The sequence below is a fragment of the Beta vulgaris genome, chromosome 6, assembly GCF_026745355.1.
Source record: "Beta vulgaris subsp. vulgaris cultivar EL10 chromosome 6, EL10.2, whole genome shotgun sequence".
In the NCBI taxonomy this organism is placed as follows: Eukaryota; Viridiplantae; Streptophyta; class Magnoliopsida; order Caryophyllales; family Amaranthaceae; genus Beta; species Beta vulgaris.
Window position 1 is genome coordinate 16,697,176 of NC_079207.1, and position 19,724 is coordinate 16,716,899.

The 19,724-nt window shown below is 36.2% G+C and overlaps 3 protein-coding genes across 7 annotated transcripts; 2 read left to right on the top strand and 1 right to left on the bottom strand.

Moving 5' to 3' along the window:
* Positions 1-1,200: 1,200 nt before the first annotated feature.
* Positions 1,201-2,526, top strand: LOC104896192 (protein JINGUBANG). The gene has a single exon (XM_010682909.3). It carries the CDS (start codon positions 1,201-1,203, stop codon positions 2,524-2,526), a length of 1,326 nt encoding a protein of 441 aa, XP_010681211.3.
* Positions 2,527-7,147: 4,621 nt separating this feature from the next.
* LOC104896011 (extra-large guanine nucleotide-binding protein 1) lies at positions 7,148-14,170 on the top strand (the record flags this gene model as incomplete). Its single annotated transcript, XM_010682674.4, has 8 exons — positions 7,148-8,515; positions 8,615-8,752; positions 8,827-8,931; positions 9,024-9,206; positions 10,353-10,530; positions 10,711-10,955; positions 12,138-12,298; positions 13,333-14,170. Coding segments are annotated over 8 exons (2,979 nt in total), but the record flags the coding sequence as incomplete, so codon positions are not given.
* A 978-nt stretch (positions 14,171-15,148) lies between these two features.
* LOC104896012 (protein root UVB sensitive 4) lies at positions 15,149-19,523 on the bottom strand. 5 transcript variants are annotated; one of them, XM_019250236.3, is made up of 10 exons: positions 18,932-19,522; positions 18,662-18,808; positions 18,015-18,166; positions 17,371-17,410; positions 17,193-17,269; positions 16,469-16,574; positions 16,089-16,188; positions 15,835-16,004; positions 15,652-15,717; positions 15,149-15,580 (listed from the first exon to the last, which is right to left on the bottom strand). In XM_019250236.3, exons 1-10 carry the CDS (start codon positions 19,397-19,399, stop codon positions 15,332-15,334), a joined length of 1,575 nt encoding a protein of 524 aa, XP_019105781.2. In that variant the 5' UTR covers positions 19,400-19,522; the 3' UTR covers positions 15,149-15,331. The 5 variants fall into 5 exon arrangements, with proteins under 5 accessions (XP_019105781.2, XP_010680979.2, XP_010680977.2 ...); XM_010682677.4 differs by having other exon boundaries at positions 15,835-15,986; positions 17,348-17,410; positions 18,020-18,166; positions 18,932-19,521; XM_010682675.4 differs by having other exon boundaries at positions 17,348-17,410; positions 18,020-18,166; positions 18,932-19,521.
* Positions 19,524-19,724: the final 201 nt, after the last annotated feature.

Genomic DNA, 19,724 nt, shown 5'->3' on the forward strand with positions numbered 1-19,724 from the left:
AAAGAACCTTTTGAGAAGTCATTTAAACGGAAAGTAAAAAGATCCTTAAAAGAACACAAAAATAATTTATAATCTTAGTTTGGTACAAATTCATGTGCAGTACTTTGGATTTTCACAATTTTTTTACTTGAGTCATTTAGGTTTAAATAATTAAACAATCATCCTATTTTCATGAATGGTTTGAATTTTTATATTATATTTCATATTTTTTCACTAATTTTAGATATCACCGATGATGTAATAATCATTGTATTTGACTAGTGTTGGTTTAATAATACGAGTATTGGCAAATTGCCACCTAGTAACTAAATTCGCCCGTGCATGAACCTCCCTCAAATTTTAAAAGCATGATAATATAGTTCACATATAAGAAAATTTTTATTCTATGATAATCTCTTGCTTGAAGCATACATAATATATGTATTTTGTAAATGTTGTTGAGATTTCCACTAATGTTCCCATGCATAAAAATTCATAACTTAAATTTATAGATGTATAAACATCATAATCTTTAAAATTCCCAGGTGTTAACAAACATCAAAAGTAATTTACTCATCTTTACATGATCATTATATCAATGTCCTCATAAGTAGCAAATTAAATAGAAAATTAGGTCATTGTAGTATCAATTTGGTGGTTAATATTTCTTGAAGGAGATATTTGTGATACTGTGCCTTTTTAGCATTCTAAAAAAAATGAGGGGCAGAAAAGTTATTGCGTGTAAAACTAACATGGTATAGTTGTCAACAAATTTTCATTTTATCAAATGCCTAACAAGTGTGGCGTTATCCAATAATTTATCCAATTATTATGTTAGTTTTTATGGATGCTTGTTAGCTTTTGTTACAGTTTGTTATTTTTCAAAGTTACAATATTTATTACCAAAACCTTAATCTTTGTGTCTTTTTTACCTTCTTTCTTATTTGTTTATATATGCTAGAAAAAATTTCATAGTAAAAACCTTGATTTACAAGTAGGTATATATTGTCAACTTAAAAATTTCGCATATCATTGTTTTCATTTGCTGATCTTCTTCAAACTTTTTTATTTCTTACATAATATGATGATACATAGCCATCAAATCAACTTTTAGATTTTGACTTCCATTTTGTCTTTTCATCTCAAATTCCTTAATCTCTACGACTGGATTTGGTATAGTATTTGATTTCACATAGTTGGGTACATGTAAAAAGATCAACAATGTTTGCAAGATCGAGTAGTTTACAACAACAATCGCAAGTATATAATGACAATAGCTTGGAGCATCACCAATATGAATCTCGTACAAGTAACATTGGTTCTTCGAACTCTTCACCATCAGACAACGTTGGCTCTGTCTCACCGTACTCAAAATCCCCATGGTCAGCACATATGTCATTGCCAGCTCCTTCATACGAAGATGGCTTATCAAATAATAATGGAGGTTCTTTTAATTGCTTAATGGGTTCATTAATAAGAGAGGAAGGACACATTTATTCTTTAGCAACATCAGGAGACTTATTATATACTGGGACCGACAGTAAAAATATTCGAGTTTGGAGAAATCAACGGGAATACTCTGGGTTTAAATCAAATAGTGGGCTAGTTAAATCAATTGTAATATCAGAAGATAAAATATTTACAGGTCACCAAGATGGAAAAATTCGAGTTTGGAAAATGTCTTCAAAAAATCCGAGTATCCACAAGAGGATTGGAACATTACCAACCTTTAAGTCATTTATGAAGAAATCTATCAAACCAAGTAACTATATAGAGATAGGAAGGCATCGCAATGCATTATGGATACGGCATCTTGATGCCATCTCATCGCTTAGTTTAAGTGAGGATCGAAACTACTTATACTCTGCTTCATGGGACAAGACCGTGAAGGTATGGCGTATATCAAACTTCAAATGCCTTGAATCAATCCCAGCCCATGACGATGCTGTCAATGCTGTTGTTGCTGGATGTGACGGACTTGTCTTTACTGGGTCCGCTGATGGTACAATTAAGGTATGGCGCCGTGAGGTCCAAGGAAAGGGAACTAAACATTTTTTTTCCCAATCATTGTTAAAACAAGAATGTGCTGTGACAGCTTTAGCAATTGACCCAACTGCCACAATTGTGTATAGCGGTTCATCAAACGGTCAAGTTAACTTTTGGGAGAAACAAAACTTTTCAATTCCATGCGGAACTCTAAATGGGCATAAACTTGCAGTATTGTGCTTAGCTACTGCAGGGAGCATGGTTATAAGTGGGTCTGCGGATATGAATATTTGTGTTTGGAAAAGAATGACTAACGAGGATATAAATAACGATAGTCATGTTTGCTTGTCGGTTTTGACGGGGCATAATGGGCCAGTTAAGTGTTTAGCTGTTGTGGCGAGTGGGGAAGCAACTTCATTTGATACAAGGTGGGTTTTGTATAGTGGAAGTTTGGATAAGTCAATCAAGATTTGGAGGATATCAGAGGAGGTCCCGAATTCAAATGTCTCATACAGTAGAAGTAACACACAACGACATGATCTATCATTTGCCTTTCGATGACGATGATAAAGATATTAATTATTTCCTCTAAATCGGTTATATGTGTATATATACTTCATCCATTTTGGCGTGCTTTTTGTCCCGGCCTCATTGTAGTTGTTTAATATGTTTAGGATAGTATTGGTCTATATATGGTGATTGGACTTAGTAGCAGAATGGATCTTTTTTGCTTTGATCATATAATTTCCTGATCTATTACTAATTCAATTGTTTCACTGGAAATTAGGAGATTAAGAATTAGATGATTGATTTCAAAATACGTGCTTTCTAGCTCCCCTTTTTAGATATCTTTGGTGCGAGTAACCTTATATATTATTAGCAACTTGAACCCATTGATCGCAACTTGCCGACGAATTGAAAATACAACTCTTTTATTTGTAGAGTTTTAGAATCAATAAATGTTTCTTTAAACATAGACTTGCAAAGAGTAAGAGTAACCAAACAAATTATTATACCAAATAAAAATTAGAGCCAAACTAATTTGGGAAAATGTTATACAACTAAATATAAGACTTTTACATCATCATTACCAATGTAGGAGTGAAAAAATAGGAAATTGAGGGTGCACTCTCTACACCTATAAAAAAAGCAACTTCCATTAGATTTAAGAGTTCGTTTTTGGAGAGACGGTCTCACGTTAGTGTTAATGTGAGACCACTGATGTCATGCTGACATCACGCACGCGCATCAGACAGCAGTAGAATTAGTTAGACGCTTGCACTTATTAGTTATGCTAGCCTTAAATTGTTTCTGGATTAATTAGTTAAATGCTGAAGTATATTAGTTAAGCACTGATGTATATTAGTTAAGCACTGAAGTATATTAGTTAAACGTTGAAGTATATTAGTTATATCATAGAAATCAAGTTATAATGCATTTTATTGGTCATAACTTCAATTTCATGCATAAATAATTATGTCTTTCTAAAAAAAAAACTAATGCACTAATTATCTTTTTCTTAAATAACTAACACATTTTTGCATTACTTATGGCGACCTCAAATAATTAATGCAAAAACAATGTTTACTAATGCATACAATAAATAAAACTAATGACCTTAAAATCATAACTATTGACCTCTCATACTATCAACCATCAAAGTATAATTGTTAACCAAATATCAAAACTATAACCATAAAACCATGCATTATTGTTACTTTTTTGTCAGAAAGAACCTAATAAAATACAAGTTTTGTGGGGAAGGACCTAATAAATTTTTTTTTGTCAAAAAGGACCTAATAAAATACTTCCGATTGTGAACATGAACCACTTTATGAATTTCCGGCCAAATTTATCATTTACCGGCGTTGACCCTTTTTTTTACCCCTAGTTGACTCTTTAACGTTTTATTCCTATTTTAACTGACCCAAACATATTGAATTCTCACACTTTCCTCCCAACAGCGCAATCTCCATTGAAGGGAAGCATCAACCTATTCGATCTTATCCTGCAACCTTCATCAAATCCAAGGTATGTTTTGCTCTTCAAATTTCTCTCTCTCAATGTTTAAGGATTTTGAAATTTAGGGCTCATATTATACGTTTTTCCCAAAATCGTAAATTAGGGTTCTTAGTTTTACGGTAATTTCTCTTATCCTCTTAATTTTGCGGTAATAGAAACAAAACATTAAAGAGTCAACTAGGGGTAAAAAAAGGGTCAATGTCGGTAAATGGTAAATTTGGCCGGAAATTCATAAAGTGGTTCCTGTTCACAATCGGAAGTATTTTATTAGGTCCTTTTTGACAATTTTTTATTTATTAGGTCCTTCCCCACAATACTTGTATTTTATTAGGTCCTTTCTGACAAAAAACCCTTATTCATATGCTATAATTATAATCTTTCAGTTATTTTCTAGACTAAAACTATTAGGCATAAAACCGGAACCAAAAAAAAAGTCATAACTAATGTAAAGAACAATAATAACTAGATACCCACATATCATAACTATTTATCAGAAAACAATAACTAATAGTCTGAATCACAACTATCAACCATAAAAACATAATTAAAAGACCGAGGCTGGAAATTGGAGGAAAAACAGACTCATCTCACGTTAGTGTTAACGTGAGACGGTAATTTATAAGACTTTGTGTAGATTTAATAAGTGCAACTGAATTCAAATAAGATTCAACAAATAAATTTAGATTAGTTAAAATAAATTTCAATAAGTTCATATATTACCAATTCAAGAAGTTAAAAAGTTCTATTTAGATACATACAAAAAAAAAGAAAAAATTGATTTAATTAGTCCCAACTTTGAGCGTCCTGACAAAAACAGTCCCAACTTTCGTTTTTTATTGTTCAGTCCCAACTTTGAAGAGTTTTTTTTACAATACTAGTCCTAGCAGGTTTCTAACCTCCTATAATAGGTAAACTTGCCAAAAAAAAAAAATTATTTTCTTTTTCTATCTTCTTCCTCTTCTTTCCTCCTTTGCCACCCAACGCCTCCGCTTTCACCCCACCTCCCCTAACTGTCACCACTCCCTACCACCCTCTCCCCCATTCTCAAAACCCTTTTCCCTCCCTCGCCACCCTCTCCCCCGTCCCCAAAACCCACGTACCCATACCCCGCCACCCATCCTCTTTGACCAGCTCCTCCAAAGCCAACTTACCAATTGTACTGCCATTTCCATGTTTAGCTCTCTTCTTCTCAAAACCCAAACACACTCAATTTCCTTCCTCTTTTAATTCTCTCTCCTCTCTCTTTCTCCACACCTTCATGCTTTTGCTCATCCCTCACATTCTCTCTCAAAAACCTCCAATCTCTCTCCTAGCCTACTCTCTGCACTATCTTAAAACCTCCAATTTGCAACCTCAAATTTCAATGAAGAAGAAGAAAAATTTGAGGAAGAAGAACAAGCAATTGGGGATTGTCTTGTTTTTTAAGATGGTATTTTTGAAGATTTATATCTTGAAGAACAACTCAACCCACAAATTTCTTTGATGTCTAAAACTACCCAAAATACTAGAAGCAACCAAAAAAATAACCGAAGTAATTGAACACGAGAATTTAGTCCAGATGAATGGAAACAAGTTGTGGAAGAAATCAATTTGACTAAGAAAGATAGGCGTAAAATTGCGCAAGAATTAGAATTTGGGTCGAGATTAAGAAGAAGAATATGGCTAGAAATATTAATTTGGAGGAATACTTGAAGGTGAGAAATGACAAATTTTCTCAATTGAAACCCCATGTTCTTGATAACCCACCTACGTTTTCTTCCAAAAAAGGCAGAGATGGTGATGATGGTGAAGTTAAGAGTAGGAGAGAGAATGTGAATTCTGGTGGAAAGTTCGAGGGTAGAGCCCAAAAATTCTAGATGGGCCTTTTATGGTCATGGATTGGATGATATAACAGATCTCTTCAATGGAAATTATCAGCCCATTGTTGTTCTTGTTGTTTTTTTCTTTGTTTTCTCTTTCTCTCTCTTTCTATTATGATGGGTTTGTGTGATGTGAGTAAAAAAAAGGGATGACAGGAGGAGAGGTGGCAGCTTGGCAGGGGAGAGGGAGGGGACGGTAGAGGCAGAGGAGGGAGAAGAGAGGTGAGAGATAAAGAAAGAGTAGTTAAGTGTAAAAATTCGAAAAGAAAAAGGAAAATGAGGGGTTAATTTTTTTTAACAGGCTTAGCAGGTAACCTGTGAACCTGGACCACGTGTGTAAAGTATCCCAAAAAGTTGAGACTGAACAATAAAAAACTGAAATCGGGACTGTTTTTGTCAGGACGCCTAAAGTTGGGACTGATTAAATCAATTTTTTTTTTTAAAAAAAGGTAAACATGAGAGTTGAGACAGTAAACGTAAGAGTGGTAAACACTTATTTTTGTATTGGTTCAAAGAACACAGCTTCCTTGACAAAGGGCCAACAACAACATAAGGGACAAAGAAATTTTTTCACCACTTCCAATTCACATGCCTGACACGTCATCTTCCTGCCATCATCTTCAACCTAACAAACTTCCAAAATTTCAAAAACAGGACAACTTACAAAAAAGTGAAGATGAAAGATTCCATTCTTTAACAGCCAAAGGAACGAATTTTATTTTTTAACTTAAAAAAAGAGAGTGAGGGTGAAAAAAGAAAAAAAAAATATACCCATCTTCTCCTCAGTCCTCATCCTAGTTCCCCCTAATATTCCATCTTTTTGCTGTCCAAAAAAATAAAAAAAATGCTGTCTTTTTCTTTCTTTTTTGGCTTTCCCACATTTTCCCAAACACATTTCCCTCCTCTTCATCCCACACAACCCTACACCACCACCAACTCCACTCCACAGACACCTTCTTTGGCCTTCTCATTCTTGTCTTTCTTTCTCTCTCCTCCCACTTCAGGTACCCTTTTCTTTTTTCTTTCTTTTTAACTTAGTTTAATTAAGTTTTATTGTGAAAGTTTTAATCTTTTTTCTTACTTTGTTTTTCCCTTGAGATTTGTTTTTATGTTTTTGTCCATCTTTAATTTTCAGGTCAAGTTGTTTCTTGTGATAAACTATAGTAGGGTAATATCAGGTTTATGGTTAGGATTCAGTTTTTGAAGTAATTATGTTGAGGGTTTGTTTTGTGGGTGGTTTAATTGTGGAATTGTGATGTGGGTATGGAAGCTGGCTAGGGTTTGGTAAATGTATCTTGTAAATTGAGCTTAAATTGGAATTTGAGGGGTTATTGATTTGGGGAAAAATGTCTCCTGAGGTGGTTTATAGTCCTGTTATGGAGGATGATAGTATGGAATATGGCTTTGCCATGGAGTATGATGGCCCTCCTGTGAATTTTGATATTCCTCGGGCGGTTCCGATTAATGTTGAGAGCATACCCCTTGCTTCTGTTGTTACTCAAATCCCCTTTCCAGAGAAGATTACATTACCCATTATTCAGCCTGTGCTTGGTCCTGATGCTCTGAACAAGAAGTTTTCTAGAGAGCTAAACAAAGTAGGGTCTGCTAGGAATGTGTCTCCGACGTCAGTGATAGATTTTGATAGGCTTACAAGTGTTTGTGAGCATGAGAGAGATATTGAATTAGCTTTAGAAGAGACCCTTTCTCCAGCTTCAGTTGCCGTGTTTGAAGAAAGAGTGAAAAGTGGTCAGGATTGTATGGGGATGGGTGATATATGTAGCTCAGGGACATTAGAGGATTTGAATTGTCGTGGTGAATTTGGGGATTGGTCAGGTTTGATAAATAGCTCAGCAGAGCTGGCTTCTTCTTCGATTAGCCATGAACATTCGCGTGATTTGGTGGCTAGAGGTGGAAGTTCATGTCCATCAGAATATTGTGAAAGCTTTGAGAAATTGCGAGAACTCTCAGCAGTTTCAGAGGCCTCCATGGCTTCTGGTCCTTCGCAAGATGATCTAGATCTTGATGATTTGAATGGTCGTGAATGGAGTTCGATAAAGTCAGGCTTGAGCATGGAGTATTTGTCTTCCCCAGTTTCCTCTTTTAGGACTGGAGAGTGCAAAAGCATGCCTCATAGTGATATTAAAAGGCCCGTTGTGAATTTTCGTGACATTGACTCATATGCTGATGCTGACGAGGACTTGACTTATCGTGAGACTGAGAGACTCAGACCAAAAAAGGAAGTTCTGTTCAGATCCAAGAAGGGTGCCTGCTATCGTTGTCTTAAAGGAAATCGCTTCACTGAAAAGGATGCTTGCATTGTTTGCAACGCAAAGTATTGTAGCAATTGTATTCTCAAGGCCATGGGATCGATGCCAGAAGGAAGGAAATGTGTTGCATGCATTGGATATCCCATTGATGAGTTCAAGCGAGAGAACTTGGGAAAATGCTCGAAGATACTCAAGAGACTGCTAAATGATTTGGAGATTCGACAGATAATGAAGGCTGAGAAGCTTTGTGACGTCAATCAGTTGCCACCAGAGTACATCTGTGTAAATGGGAAGCCTCTATGTCATGAAGAGCTGCTGTTGTTACAGACCTGTTTGAACCCACCTAAGAACATTAAACCTGGAAACTATTGGTATGACAAAGTATCTGGTCTTTGGGGAAAGGTGAACATTTGATTTTGTCTTGTGGTCTATTTGTTTATTTTTCTTTCATTTTATCGTCTTATGCTTATGAACAAGTTGTCTGCGTTGCACGAATCACAGGAAGGAGAAAAGCCTTTGCAGATTATTAGTGCCCATCTGAATGTTGGGGACCCCATTAAACCGGATGCTAGTAATGGGAATACCCAAGTTTTTATAAATGGTCGAGAGATCACGAAAGCGGAGCTGCGGATGTTGCAGGTCAGTCAAATTTTCATCACAACCAGTTAAAGATAAATGATTCAGGTTTGAGTAAAATTTGTGGGATATTGCAGTTGGCAGGAGTCCAGTGTGCTGGTAATCCACATTTTTGGGTGAATGATGATGGTTCATACCAAGAAGAGGGACAAAAGAAAACAAAAGGCTACATCTGGGGCAAGGTATGAAAAGATCCTGTGCATATAATCTGCTTGCAAATTTGCATTATCACCTTTTTTCCCCTCTACTGTTATTAATATATCTATCCCTTTAGGCGGGAATGAAACTGGTCTGCGCTTTCCTGTCACTGCCTGTCCCCTCAAAATCCAAGAACCTTTGTGCAGAAGAAGTGAGACATGTTGTTGAAAAAACAAATTCTGATTACCTGGAGAGAACACTTCAGAAGCTTCTTTTGATAGGATATAGTGGTGCAGGGACAAGTACATTATTTAAGCAGGTAGTTGCTTACCACATATTTACCTTATATCCCACTTTAAAATGCTCTATAGTCTATATGTAGCTGAGGGAATTGATGCTCAGTATGCATGTGCTGCACAGCTTTAAAATTCACAGGGTTCTGATATTGTACAGTTTTTGGCTATAAGACATTAAGAGTGCACCTTGCAGGCTTATCATCTCAATTTTATCTTTATGTGCTTTGTAGAAGAAAACTAGGTGTTTGTCTGACCACATGAGTGATTTGGGGACGTTAATAGGGACTAAGTCAATGACATGAGCCTGAAAGAATCGGGATTGCAGTAACAACAAAATGTTTTGTTGATCGCCTAACTTCTATACTCCTGTCCACTAATGAATCCACCGTTCACAAATAATCGTCTTCTGTTTTCCCAAGTTTTGCCCACTTACTATAGCTCCAATAACCAAGGAAAATAATTGAAAAACGACCACTCCATGATCTTTTAGTTACTTCGAAGGAGAAAAGAGTAGAAGTCGGTTCCATATGGCGGGCATTGAAGAACATTAGAGGATAAAAGTTTGCCAAATAAGGAACAGAGCAAAAGTGAATAGAATTTTAAAACTGGATGTAAATGAAAAGTGAGTACAGCTTAGAAAAACCGAAGGAGTATATTGGTCAGTCCACAATGAACATCCCATTACCTGAAATAGAAAACTTAACCCATTCAAGCCATGTGATGTGCTCCCCTCTCTAACTTTCTCTCTTTTTATCAATATATTTAGTTCTTATATCTATTCTAGCATCTACTAAATTAAAAAGAGTCTTGCTACTATTTACTCTTGCTATCCGTGCCCAAGCCTAATAGAGTTTTATCTACTAGATAGAGGAAGTTTCAATGCATAATATTGAAGTCCATTAAGATAGAATGGATTTGTAAAAGGCTGAGTGTTGTACTTCCGGCTTTATTCAATAATTAGGGCCTTTTTTATGTTTATCTTTTTGGTCGGGTGATTGCTGAATGCTGAGTGATTGAATATAACATCTTAAGTTTTGATCATTTTTCCCCACCATATACTCATGTCTTACGTAAGATCGTACTTTCCAGTTGTATTATGTCATTGTGATTTATGATAGTGTTTTGAGATTTTGTTCTATTGGTAACTGTTTCTTTTATGACTGTGTTAGGCCAAAATTCTTTATAAAACCTCACCATTTTCTGAGGATGAAAGAGAGAAAATCAAGTTGATGATCCAGGGTAATGTGTACGGTTACCTTGGGATACTCCTAGAGGGCAGGGAACGTTTTGAAGAAGAAAGTTTGATGAACCTGACTGATCAGCCTTCTGATCCAGCTTGCCAGCAAGGTATTGTTTCCTTTGCATATCCATAAATTCATAATTAACCCCACCTTATCTGTTTTCTGGTTTTACGGAGGGGGCTGGATCAGGGACTTGGGGGATCTAAATCTAATCATTAAATTATCATCAGCTTAGAGATTAAGCTCACTAACGGCTAACCTGCTGAACATTGATTTATAATTTCAGAGAGAAGCGCTCAAGGGATTGATGAGATGACTATCTATTCCATCTCTCCGAGGTTGAAAGAATTTTCTGATTGGCTTCTTAAGGCAATGGCATCTGGTAACTTGGAAGCAATTTTTCCAGCCGCAACTCGTGAATATGCACCATTGGTTGAAGAATTGTGGAATACTGCCGCTATTCGAGCCACATATAATCGAAGAAGTGAAATTGAAATGCTACCTACTGTATCCAGTTATTTCTTAGAGCAAGTAAGTTATTAACTCGTTGTTCTGTGTGATTCAAACAATACATGTAGAGCTATATTCATTGCCTCTTGTCTCCACTTGCTTCAGTGGATGATTTATCTCAATAGCATATCACTGTTACTAACATGCTGCTCTTTGTCAAAAAAAAATGCTGATGTGACTTTGAACATTGTTCAAGTAAGCCATCAGTATAAAGAACAATTGACTAGCCCCTTTGTTGATTTCCCTTTTCAGTTCCTTGTCTCCGGGAGGTGTGCTGGTAAAAGGTGTATTAAGGAACAGTTGTACATAAGCATATGTTATGGATGAGTATTTACATTCTTTGGCTCCTTTGGTCTTTTAGGCGCCAGTAGTACTGGCCTACTGGGTTTGCTTTGCAATTTTCAATGATATAGCTGGTGGGCAAGTAAAATACCCAAAATATAAATCACAGCCAGATGCAAGTTGACCTGTTGACCATGCTTAACCCTTAAATTTGTGAAAGCTAGACTATATATATTGCACTGGTTGTATCACCGGGCTCATTGCAGAAAGGTCACTGTGGCTTCTGTTAGTCGTTGCTGAAAGCCGAGTGGAGTTGGTGTCTTCACTTGCTGAAAACGAAATATGACGTGACAATGCCATGAGAAATAAGGATGATTCTTTTGAAGATGTGTATTCTATGCTACTTGGACTTATTGCTTTACTTCATGTATCCATGCTGGATTGTCGACAATCTAACATGGACATTGACACTTCAATTTGGACCACAATCATATGATCATATTTTCTAAAATAGCTAAGTCATATATTTGGAAACATACCCGTGTCACCGTGTGGCCATGTTGGACACAAATTCGGAAGTCCAAGTAACATAGTTTCTATCTATTAAGATGAGGACTTGTAAGTAAGTTCAAATTGTTATTAACTTCAAATTTAGGGCTAATTGGTGATTTGGATTAGCTGTTAAAAGAGGGCAAGAGAAGTCTGGGTCTTTAGCTTGTAGTTAGCACTGTTACTTATTAGTACCTAATATTAGACTAGTGTACCTTACTGATATGTAAACTGTAAGAAGTTATTCTATTTCTTTACTCGTCTACAAAGCTGGCCAACCTTTTCCCCACCATTAAAGATGTTATGTTTTAGTTAATCTGTATGTTCTTTTATATATCTCAGGGTTACTAATTTGGTGGTTTCTTGATTCAGGCTGTTTATATTCTGCAACCAGATTACGAGCCATCAGATCTGGATATCCTATATGCCGAAGGAGTGACCTCACAAAATGGCCTAGCTTGTATGGAGTTCTCATTTCCGCAATCAGCTGATGACGACCCTGATACTACTGACCAACATGGTTCTTTGCCTAGGTAAGCCTTCCCCATTTTACTTCACGGTTGGGGGTAAGGGTTACGAATAATTGGAGAGGGTTGGTTGGGTGGGAAATATTTTCCTGGATTGGCTGGGAACTAATTTTCCTTTGTTTGGTTTGTAATGGGTGGGAAATAGTTTTCCTAAGGATGAAAATAGCTCTCCCAAGGATGGAAAACATTTCCTTTCTAAAGGAAGGTTTGCCACAATTTTCTCCATATTCCTTGTATTATTTCTCTTCTCCCATCCCATCCATTTCTTCCCTATGATTTCATATTTTCTTTCTAACTTTTCTTGAAATGAATCAAACAAAGTGCCATTAATTTTTTGTGTTCCCTTTGTAATTGTTTTGCCATGAAAAATCATCTTCTATTTAATCAAACAGAGCCTTAATGTGACATAGCACAAAACGGTTGAAGTTGTTAAGTTCTTCATCAATGGACTACTCTAACACAGAAGAGCTCTATGATTATGTTGTATTGGGTGTATATCATTTCCCTTCTCTAGAAAGATTTACAACTCTAACTAGTCAGAATCCCAAAAATATGGACCAGATGTCATCCATACGAGTCATTGACACAAATCATTCTCTTTTACTCTCTTCTGTCCGATGCAATATGATCCTGTAGACTTCTCCATAAACTTTCACATGCTGAATATATTACATATGTTATTATTATGAAAAGATTATTAAATATATATTTTAATTGGCATTTGAAAGAGGCGCCAAGTGTCGGTCCCTGGGTGCATTTAGTTAGATGCTTTCATTTTACTTTTTAATTTTTTTTTTCAGTTTACTCTTGATTGACCAGAGTTAAACTAATGGTAGTTAAACTCACGGGATAGACTTCTCGAGGGACCATGTTTGGTATCAACACTGTTCTTAAATGCAGTTTTAAACTGAATACTTTGTCGTAGCTGGTTAGCCTTTTTAGGGCTTCCTTATAGTTTACCTAAAATTTTGTTACTTTTGTGCCATCTTTTTTTGTCAGTGGTGTTCAATGTCGCTCTTAATTTTGGTTGTGAAATTTAGGTACCAGCTTATCAGAGTACAAGCAAGAGGGTTTGCAGAGAACTGTAAATGGATAGAGATGTTGGAAGATGTTAGGCTTGTGATATTCTGTGTAGCACTGACTGACTATGACCAGTTCTCATATGATAGTGAAGGATCTCTCGTGAACAATATGTTGCTGAGCAAAAAACTCTTTGAAAGCATTGTAACCCATCCAACTTTTGAGCCAATGGACTTCCTTTTGATTCTAAACAAATTTGATCTCTTTGAGGAAAAAATGGAACATATCCCACTTTCTGAATGCGAGTGGTTTGAAGATTTCCGACCCCTTATAAGCCAATACAGCAAGAACAACAGCAACAGCAGGAGCAAGAGTATCAACCACAATCCTTCACTTGGCCAGTTGGGTTTTCATTATATTGCCGTCAAATTCAAGAAACTTTACTTTGATTTAACTGGACGGAAGTTATTCGTGTCATCGGTGAAGGGCCTTGAGCCTGACAGTGTTGATGCCGCCTTGAAATATGGGAGAGAAATTGTTAAGTGGGAGGAGGAAAGATTTAATTTTAGCTTGAGCGACTATGCATTATTCAGTACAGAGGCCAGTTTTTCATCTCAGTAGTAGTTCCTAGTTGGAAAAAGAAATTGTTGTAAAAAAGTTTATATTCTTAATTCCCATAGTGTTCAGTTGTATATATTTGCGGCGTGCAAATTACATAGTAGAATTGAATAGGCTGTATGAAGAGACAATGTTCATAATTTTTACTACTAATATCTGTATAATTTTAACACAACAAACCAGCGGGAATTCTTGTGCTACTTATTTGGTTCAATCGATTGAAGAATTGTCTTTTTGTCAGGTCAAAAGTTATCATAGAAACCACTTTTCAACAATTTTGCTCCCTATGACTTATGAGTCCATCTTTATCAAAGTTATGGGCTTTATTTGGTCTTTGTCGTCAAGATTGTTTATTTTTTATGATGGCAACAGCCAAAAACTGTAGCATTGAATCTGTAGAAAACAAACAAACATAAACATATTCAGATATCCCGACCCTCCATAGCACAAGCAAAGTCCGGGAAGTCCTCAAGACATACATGATACATGCAACATGTTCTTCAATATGATTACTTCTGTAATTGTTTCTCTAGCTAACCTGTGGGTTAGACACTTGCCCTCGCTCTTTACATGAGAAAATTTATGGTCTTTATATGGACACACAAACAAAAAACTAACAAGTCAACCCATGATAGAGATTTAGAGAATATACTATATTCCCTCCGTTTCTGAAAGTTCTTCCTACTTTGACCAGTTTTCTCTCACAAAAAGATTCCAAATAGGAACAATAAAAGAAAATGGAGAAAGTATATAACAATTTTGTTATGCTAAATTGAAAGGGAGATTCCATTAGTACTATATAGGCATGTGTTTTAGGCAATTTTCTCAAATGAATCCCATATTGTGCATCACTTTCTAAGGTAACCCTTAGCTTGTGAATTGTCATAAAACTTACGATTTCTAGTGACGAAATTATTACTAAGGTAATTCTATACAAATATCCCTCTTACCCCATATTGCCTTTCGTAATTTACATCCGTATAAGTTATAACACTATGTTATACGGAACAAAAGTTGTGAAGTAATGATTAAAAAAAAGGAACTCCAATATGCTGATGAAATTTTCAGCAAGTAACGAGGTGCAGGTTAGTTAAGTCTTTACCTTGGCAATATCATTACAAGAATCGTGACAAGTTGGAAGTTACCTGAAGAAGAGGTAAACTTGGGGGTTTCTGAGAAAAACACCCCATAACATGGTTATGTAATGTAAATCCCAGATGAAAATATGAACTTTTGGCAGTTAACCCCGTAAAATTATATCTTTAATTCCTGAACATAATATTCAAATTCAGTTAAATAACTTTTGCTAACCTACTTTTACAAATTTACATGAATATAATTATCAAAATTTCATAACGAAATCAACCCATGACATATACATTTTGATTGAGGAAGAAAGTACTAAACATCATTTTTGTCAACAAAATCGTAGCGTGTTTGTTCTTGAGTCCCTAACAAAATATTCTTGGCAATCCAACTTGAGCTTAACATCTGCTCATGTAATGTGCTTAGGTCTAACTGCGCAAGACTCTTGCTATCTTGAGTCAACTGGAACCACTTCATGGCTTTTGAATGTGAGATATCGCAATCTTCTACGATGTTTTCCCACTTGCTGCTGCTTGGAAGAAGAGCATGACGAATGTAGCATGCCTGCAATACCAGGAGATCAGAAACGGTATTTGTTTATATGGGGGGGGGGGGGTGAATCTAGAAAAGTGTACCTGCAGCAAACCCACAATGATATCTTCCGTTCTTGCACCTTCTCTTAAAGAAAGCAGAATTCCTTGCTACAAAATATCAAAAGTAAATGAGAAATTAGGCACGTAAATGATGTAATTGTATACTGGATGATGACGTAATAATTAAGAAAAAATTGATGAAAATATTCTATCAAGCGAGCTTACCTTTTCAGATGGTAGGCCACAAGTAGTTTCTAAGCAGATGAAATAAAAATCCTCCCTGCTCAGAGATCTCATTGTCAACATTGTCAGGAGTGGTATCTGTCTCTTGGGATCCAAGCCTCCAATTCTAATTGGCCATTCTCCTTTCTTTCTTCCTGTTTCAACCTCATCAACTTTAGATAAATAAAGCTACCTTAGATGCGGCTGTAGCCAATAATATCAGAAAGGCATGCGAAGTTACAGAAGCTCGAACTCACCAAAATTCAGAAGATCAATTCCTTCCAGCTTACTTACTTCAGCTGGTGATGGGACATATCCAGATTGTATCCATTTGTCAAGAACCAGCTCAAGCCTATCCTGAAAAAGATGCATAAGTGAGATAAGTATCCACTATGCTTACCAGAAAATCCCATCACAAATGCCTTAAGCAAATGCGAGTACGAGACCTGGAGATAAACACTTATCTCCACACCCATCCCACCAACCCCATATAAAGAGGAATGATCAAATGAGTGCAATGTTGATACTTCAAAATCGCTGTCATCACGGAATCTCAAGTTCAAGCGTAAAAGCGAGAACCTGTGCAAGTGGGGCGGTGAAATATATTATACTAGGAAACCAAGAGCCATATACCAACCTTGGTAAAAGTCTGCAGATGCACATGCTTCAGTGATTGGTAAATTCCACACAGGTCGATTGCTGAGAATATGGGGTATACAACAAATGGCAAACCTGCTTGCAATCTTATGTAGCATCACTTAAGTTTGGAACTGATATACATTAAGGATGAAACGGGAAGATACAAGGAAGAAATGATAAAAATTGCAACTACAAAAAATCCCAACACGCCAAAGACAGACTGGGAAGCAAAACAGATGACCAGAACGTAAACATGAGAGTAGAAGAACAAGGACAATGCAAAAGGTAACAATGACAACATATTAAATTACAATAGAGAAATTACAAGTTCTAGATATATGCAGACCAACAGCTAGATATTAAAGTGTCTCTTCAATTAGTTTCTGAGGATTTGTTGGCATCAATCCAAAAGCGAACAAAATGCAATTTCCTCTTTTACGAAGTAGTATGGCCTTGATACAAAATTTATTAATATGTTTGGAGAAGGATCTAATCAGAATGATCAGAATTAATGGACTTTATTAATATGTTTGGAGAAGGATCTATATGTCCCCACCATAGATCAGAATTAATTAGTCACCTAGATTCCTCATCAGGTAGGAGAGGAGGCCTTTAGAGAAGAGGCTGAACTCCTCAAGAGAATAAGGGATATATTAAAATGCTGAGTACATAAAAGATTTAAGGTAGAAAAAAAATGACAGCATTAAGATGGAGAATAAAACCTTTCATTATTCTTGAGCACCACATTTATTGATGCAGCTAACAGTAGGCCCAAGTTGTCAAAGCACACAGTTTGAATCTGAGATCCAAAAGAAAGATCAGCATATATTTAAGGAAAGATATAGATAACGAAATGTTATCTCAGATTACAACCAACCTGGGCTTTTGCAGAAACCTCACCCAAGTTATCAGCCAGTGCAAAACTCCGATGAACGGCAGTCTGGCAATACATCGAATATGATTATATTTCAGAATAAAATAGAAAGAAATGAAAAGCTTCTATAAGAAATAGGAGCACTTAAGAGTTAATTACTGCTGGAGAATTAGGATACAAATTCCTAAGGAGATTGATGCATCGTGAACTCTGAAGTGGCTGAACAAACAACTGAACTAAGGCAACAGTTTGAAGAGCCTAAAGAAGAAAAAGAGAATGAAGATTCTCACTTGTTTCGGTTGGTGAGCTCTTCTAGGTAGAAACATTTGACTATGTAGCACATTGAAAGAATCATTATGCTAAGCCATATAAATATATAAAAAAAACAATTTTAGCTGATAGGAAAACTTTGAAGGTTAAATTTGCAAGTCCCGTTTATTTGAACAAAAATCAGCTTAATTACAAATCAAAAGGCAGTCTTCAGAAGCCCCATCCAAATTTCTCTAAACAGTTAATTTAGAGCAATAGACGGAGAACATAACAAATGCAAACCTTCTGATTGCAGCAATATCTATATGAAAACGAAGGTCATTTAAGTCCATCAAGCTCAGAAAAAAACGGCAGCAATCAACAAAACATGGAAGTAACTGAACCATTTTGAGGGCAGAACCTTACACCAGTTGCCAGGTAGCATGCCAAGCTTATCTGTTTAGCAATGTTGGCCACAGAAGCAAGGAGCAGGAAGCAATGCGGAAAAGCAGGGGTCATCAACTCAACTCCAATGCTCAAGCTGAACATAACTGAAGTTGCGAACCTCACTCTCTTCAAGAAGGCAGTCAGGAAAAATCAATAAGTAAACGATTTGCAGTATGAAGTGAAAAAGAATGCTTTTCAAGCCCTAAATTCATTTTGATTTTGATTTGGGTTTCACATCTCAAAGCAACTACAGACGGTAGTATTATCAAGTTAAAGTCTCCTCCATTAAATTTTTCTAAAACCGCGAAACAAAGTCCTAAAATTCTACACTGTTTTTGGCCAACAATCATCAAGATGGAAGGGAGCAGTAGGCTTGCAATTTCCTTCCAAATTTTTTCCAACATTGGAGAAAACGGATTTTCCTTCCCTTCTCCATTCTATATCCAGATGACAGAACATTTATCCCTCACTGTGTCTCCCCTTTCCCTCCAAACCACCTCATCCACACTGTAAAGTGTAAACATATAAAACCACAGCTTGAGGACATAGTAACTTAACAAATGCTGACAGACATGATGCATTGATAAACAACTAGAATAACATCCAACAAACTTGGCATACCTTTAAATTCGTATCGAAAGCCGAACCTACACATGATGTATAGATACACCTACTAAGTCTACCTAGACCATCCTTCAATACCCAATTCATGGCCGCAGCAGATGGAAGGGACTGAGCATACCCAACTCCAATGGCTCGAAACATCGCCTAATTTCATCAACCAACTCAGTACATGCATATCATTCATTAAAATCAACAAAAACTACTCTAGTTATCACAATGACAACCAAAAATCCAAGTAATTCAAATGGTTGTTTTCCTAAAAATCACCTGGGTTGCAAGAACTTGAAGGGAAGAACTAAAAACTCGATGCAAAAACTTCCACTTGACATATTCAATGTAATTTTCAGTAACTTGCTTTGGTATGAAAAAATCTCTAACCACAGTTAAAAACTTTTTAATTCCTTCTTCAAAACTTTCAAAAAGTGTAGTTGGGATTTCATCATCAACACAAACTAATTCAAGTGAATTTCCATCCCAAAAATACTTAAAATCCTTCCCATTTCTCCTAATTACAACAGGGAGGTCTGTTTTTGACAAAGATTGATTCTTTTTGATAATGGGTTGTTGAGAATCTGAGTTTGGTAAAGTTTTGAAGGAGGTGAAAAGAGAAAAAGTTTTGAATTGGCTGGTTGGGTTGGAATTGAAGGTTTGGAGAGAGAAATTTCTGGGAAGTGAAGGTTTCCATGAGAATTGAAGAGATTGAGAATTTAAAGAAATTGTTGAGGATGATTGCATAAGACCTGTTTCTGGGTGTGACACTGAACTATTCTTGTCTATGAAAAATTGGGTGTTGATTACAGAGGGTTTAGGGTTTAAGCGGTCTCAGGCTCACAGGAATTTCAGATAATGCCTATAATCTTCAAGAGAGATTGAAATATTTAGTGGCTAAGCTACACGAAGCACAAAAAAAATATATAGAAAAACTGTGCCAACGGTCCTGAGTGACCTACTGAGTACTGACCTTGCTTCCTGAGTCCGAATCCTTTACGAAACTATACAAGATAGAGTTGTATTTGAAGTGATGAACTATACAGTCTAGAATCAAGCGGTTATAGTGATA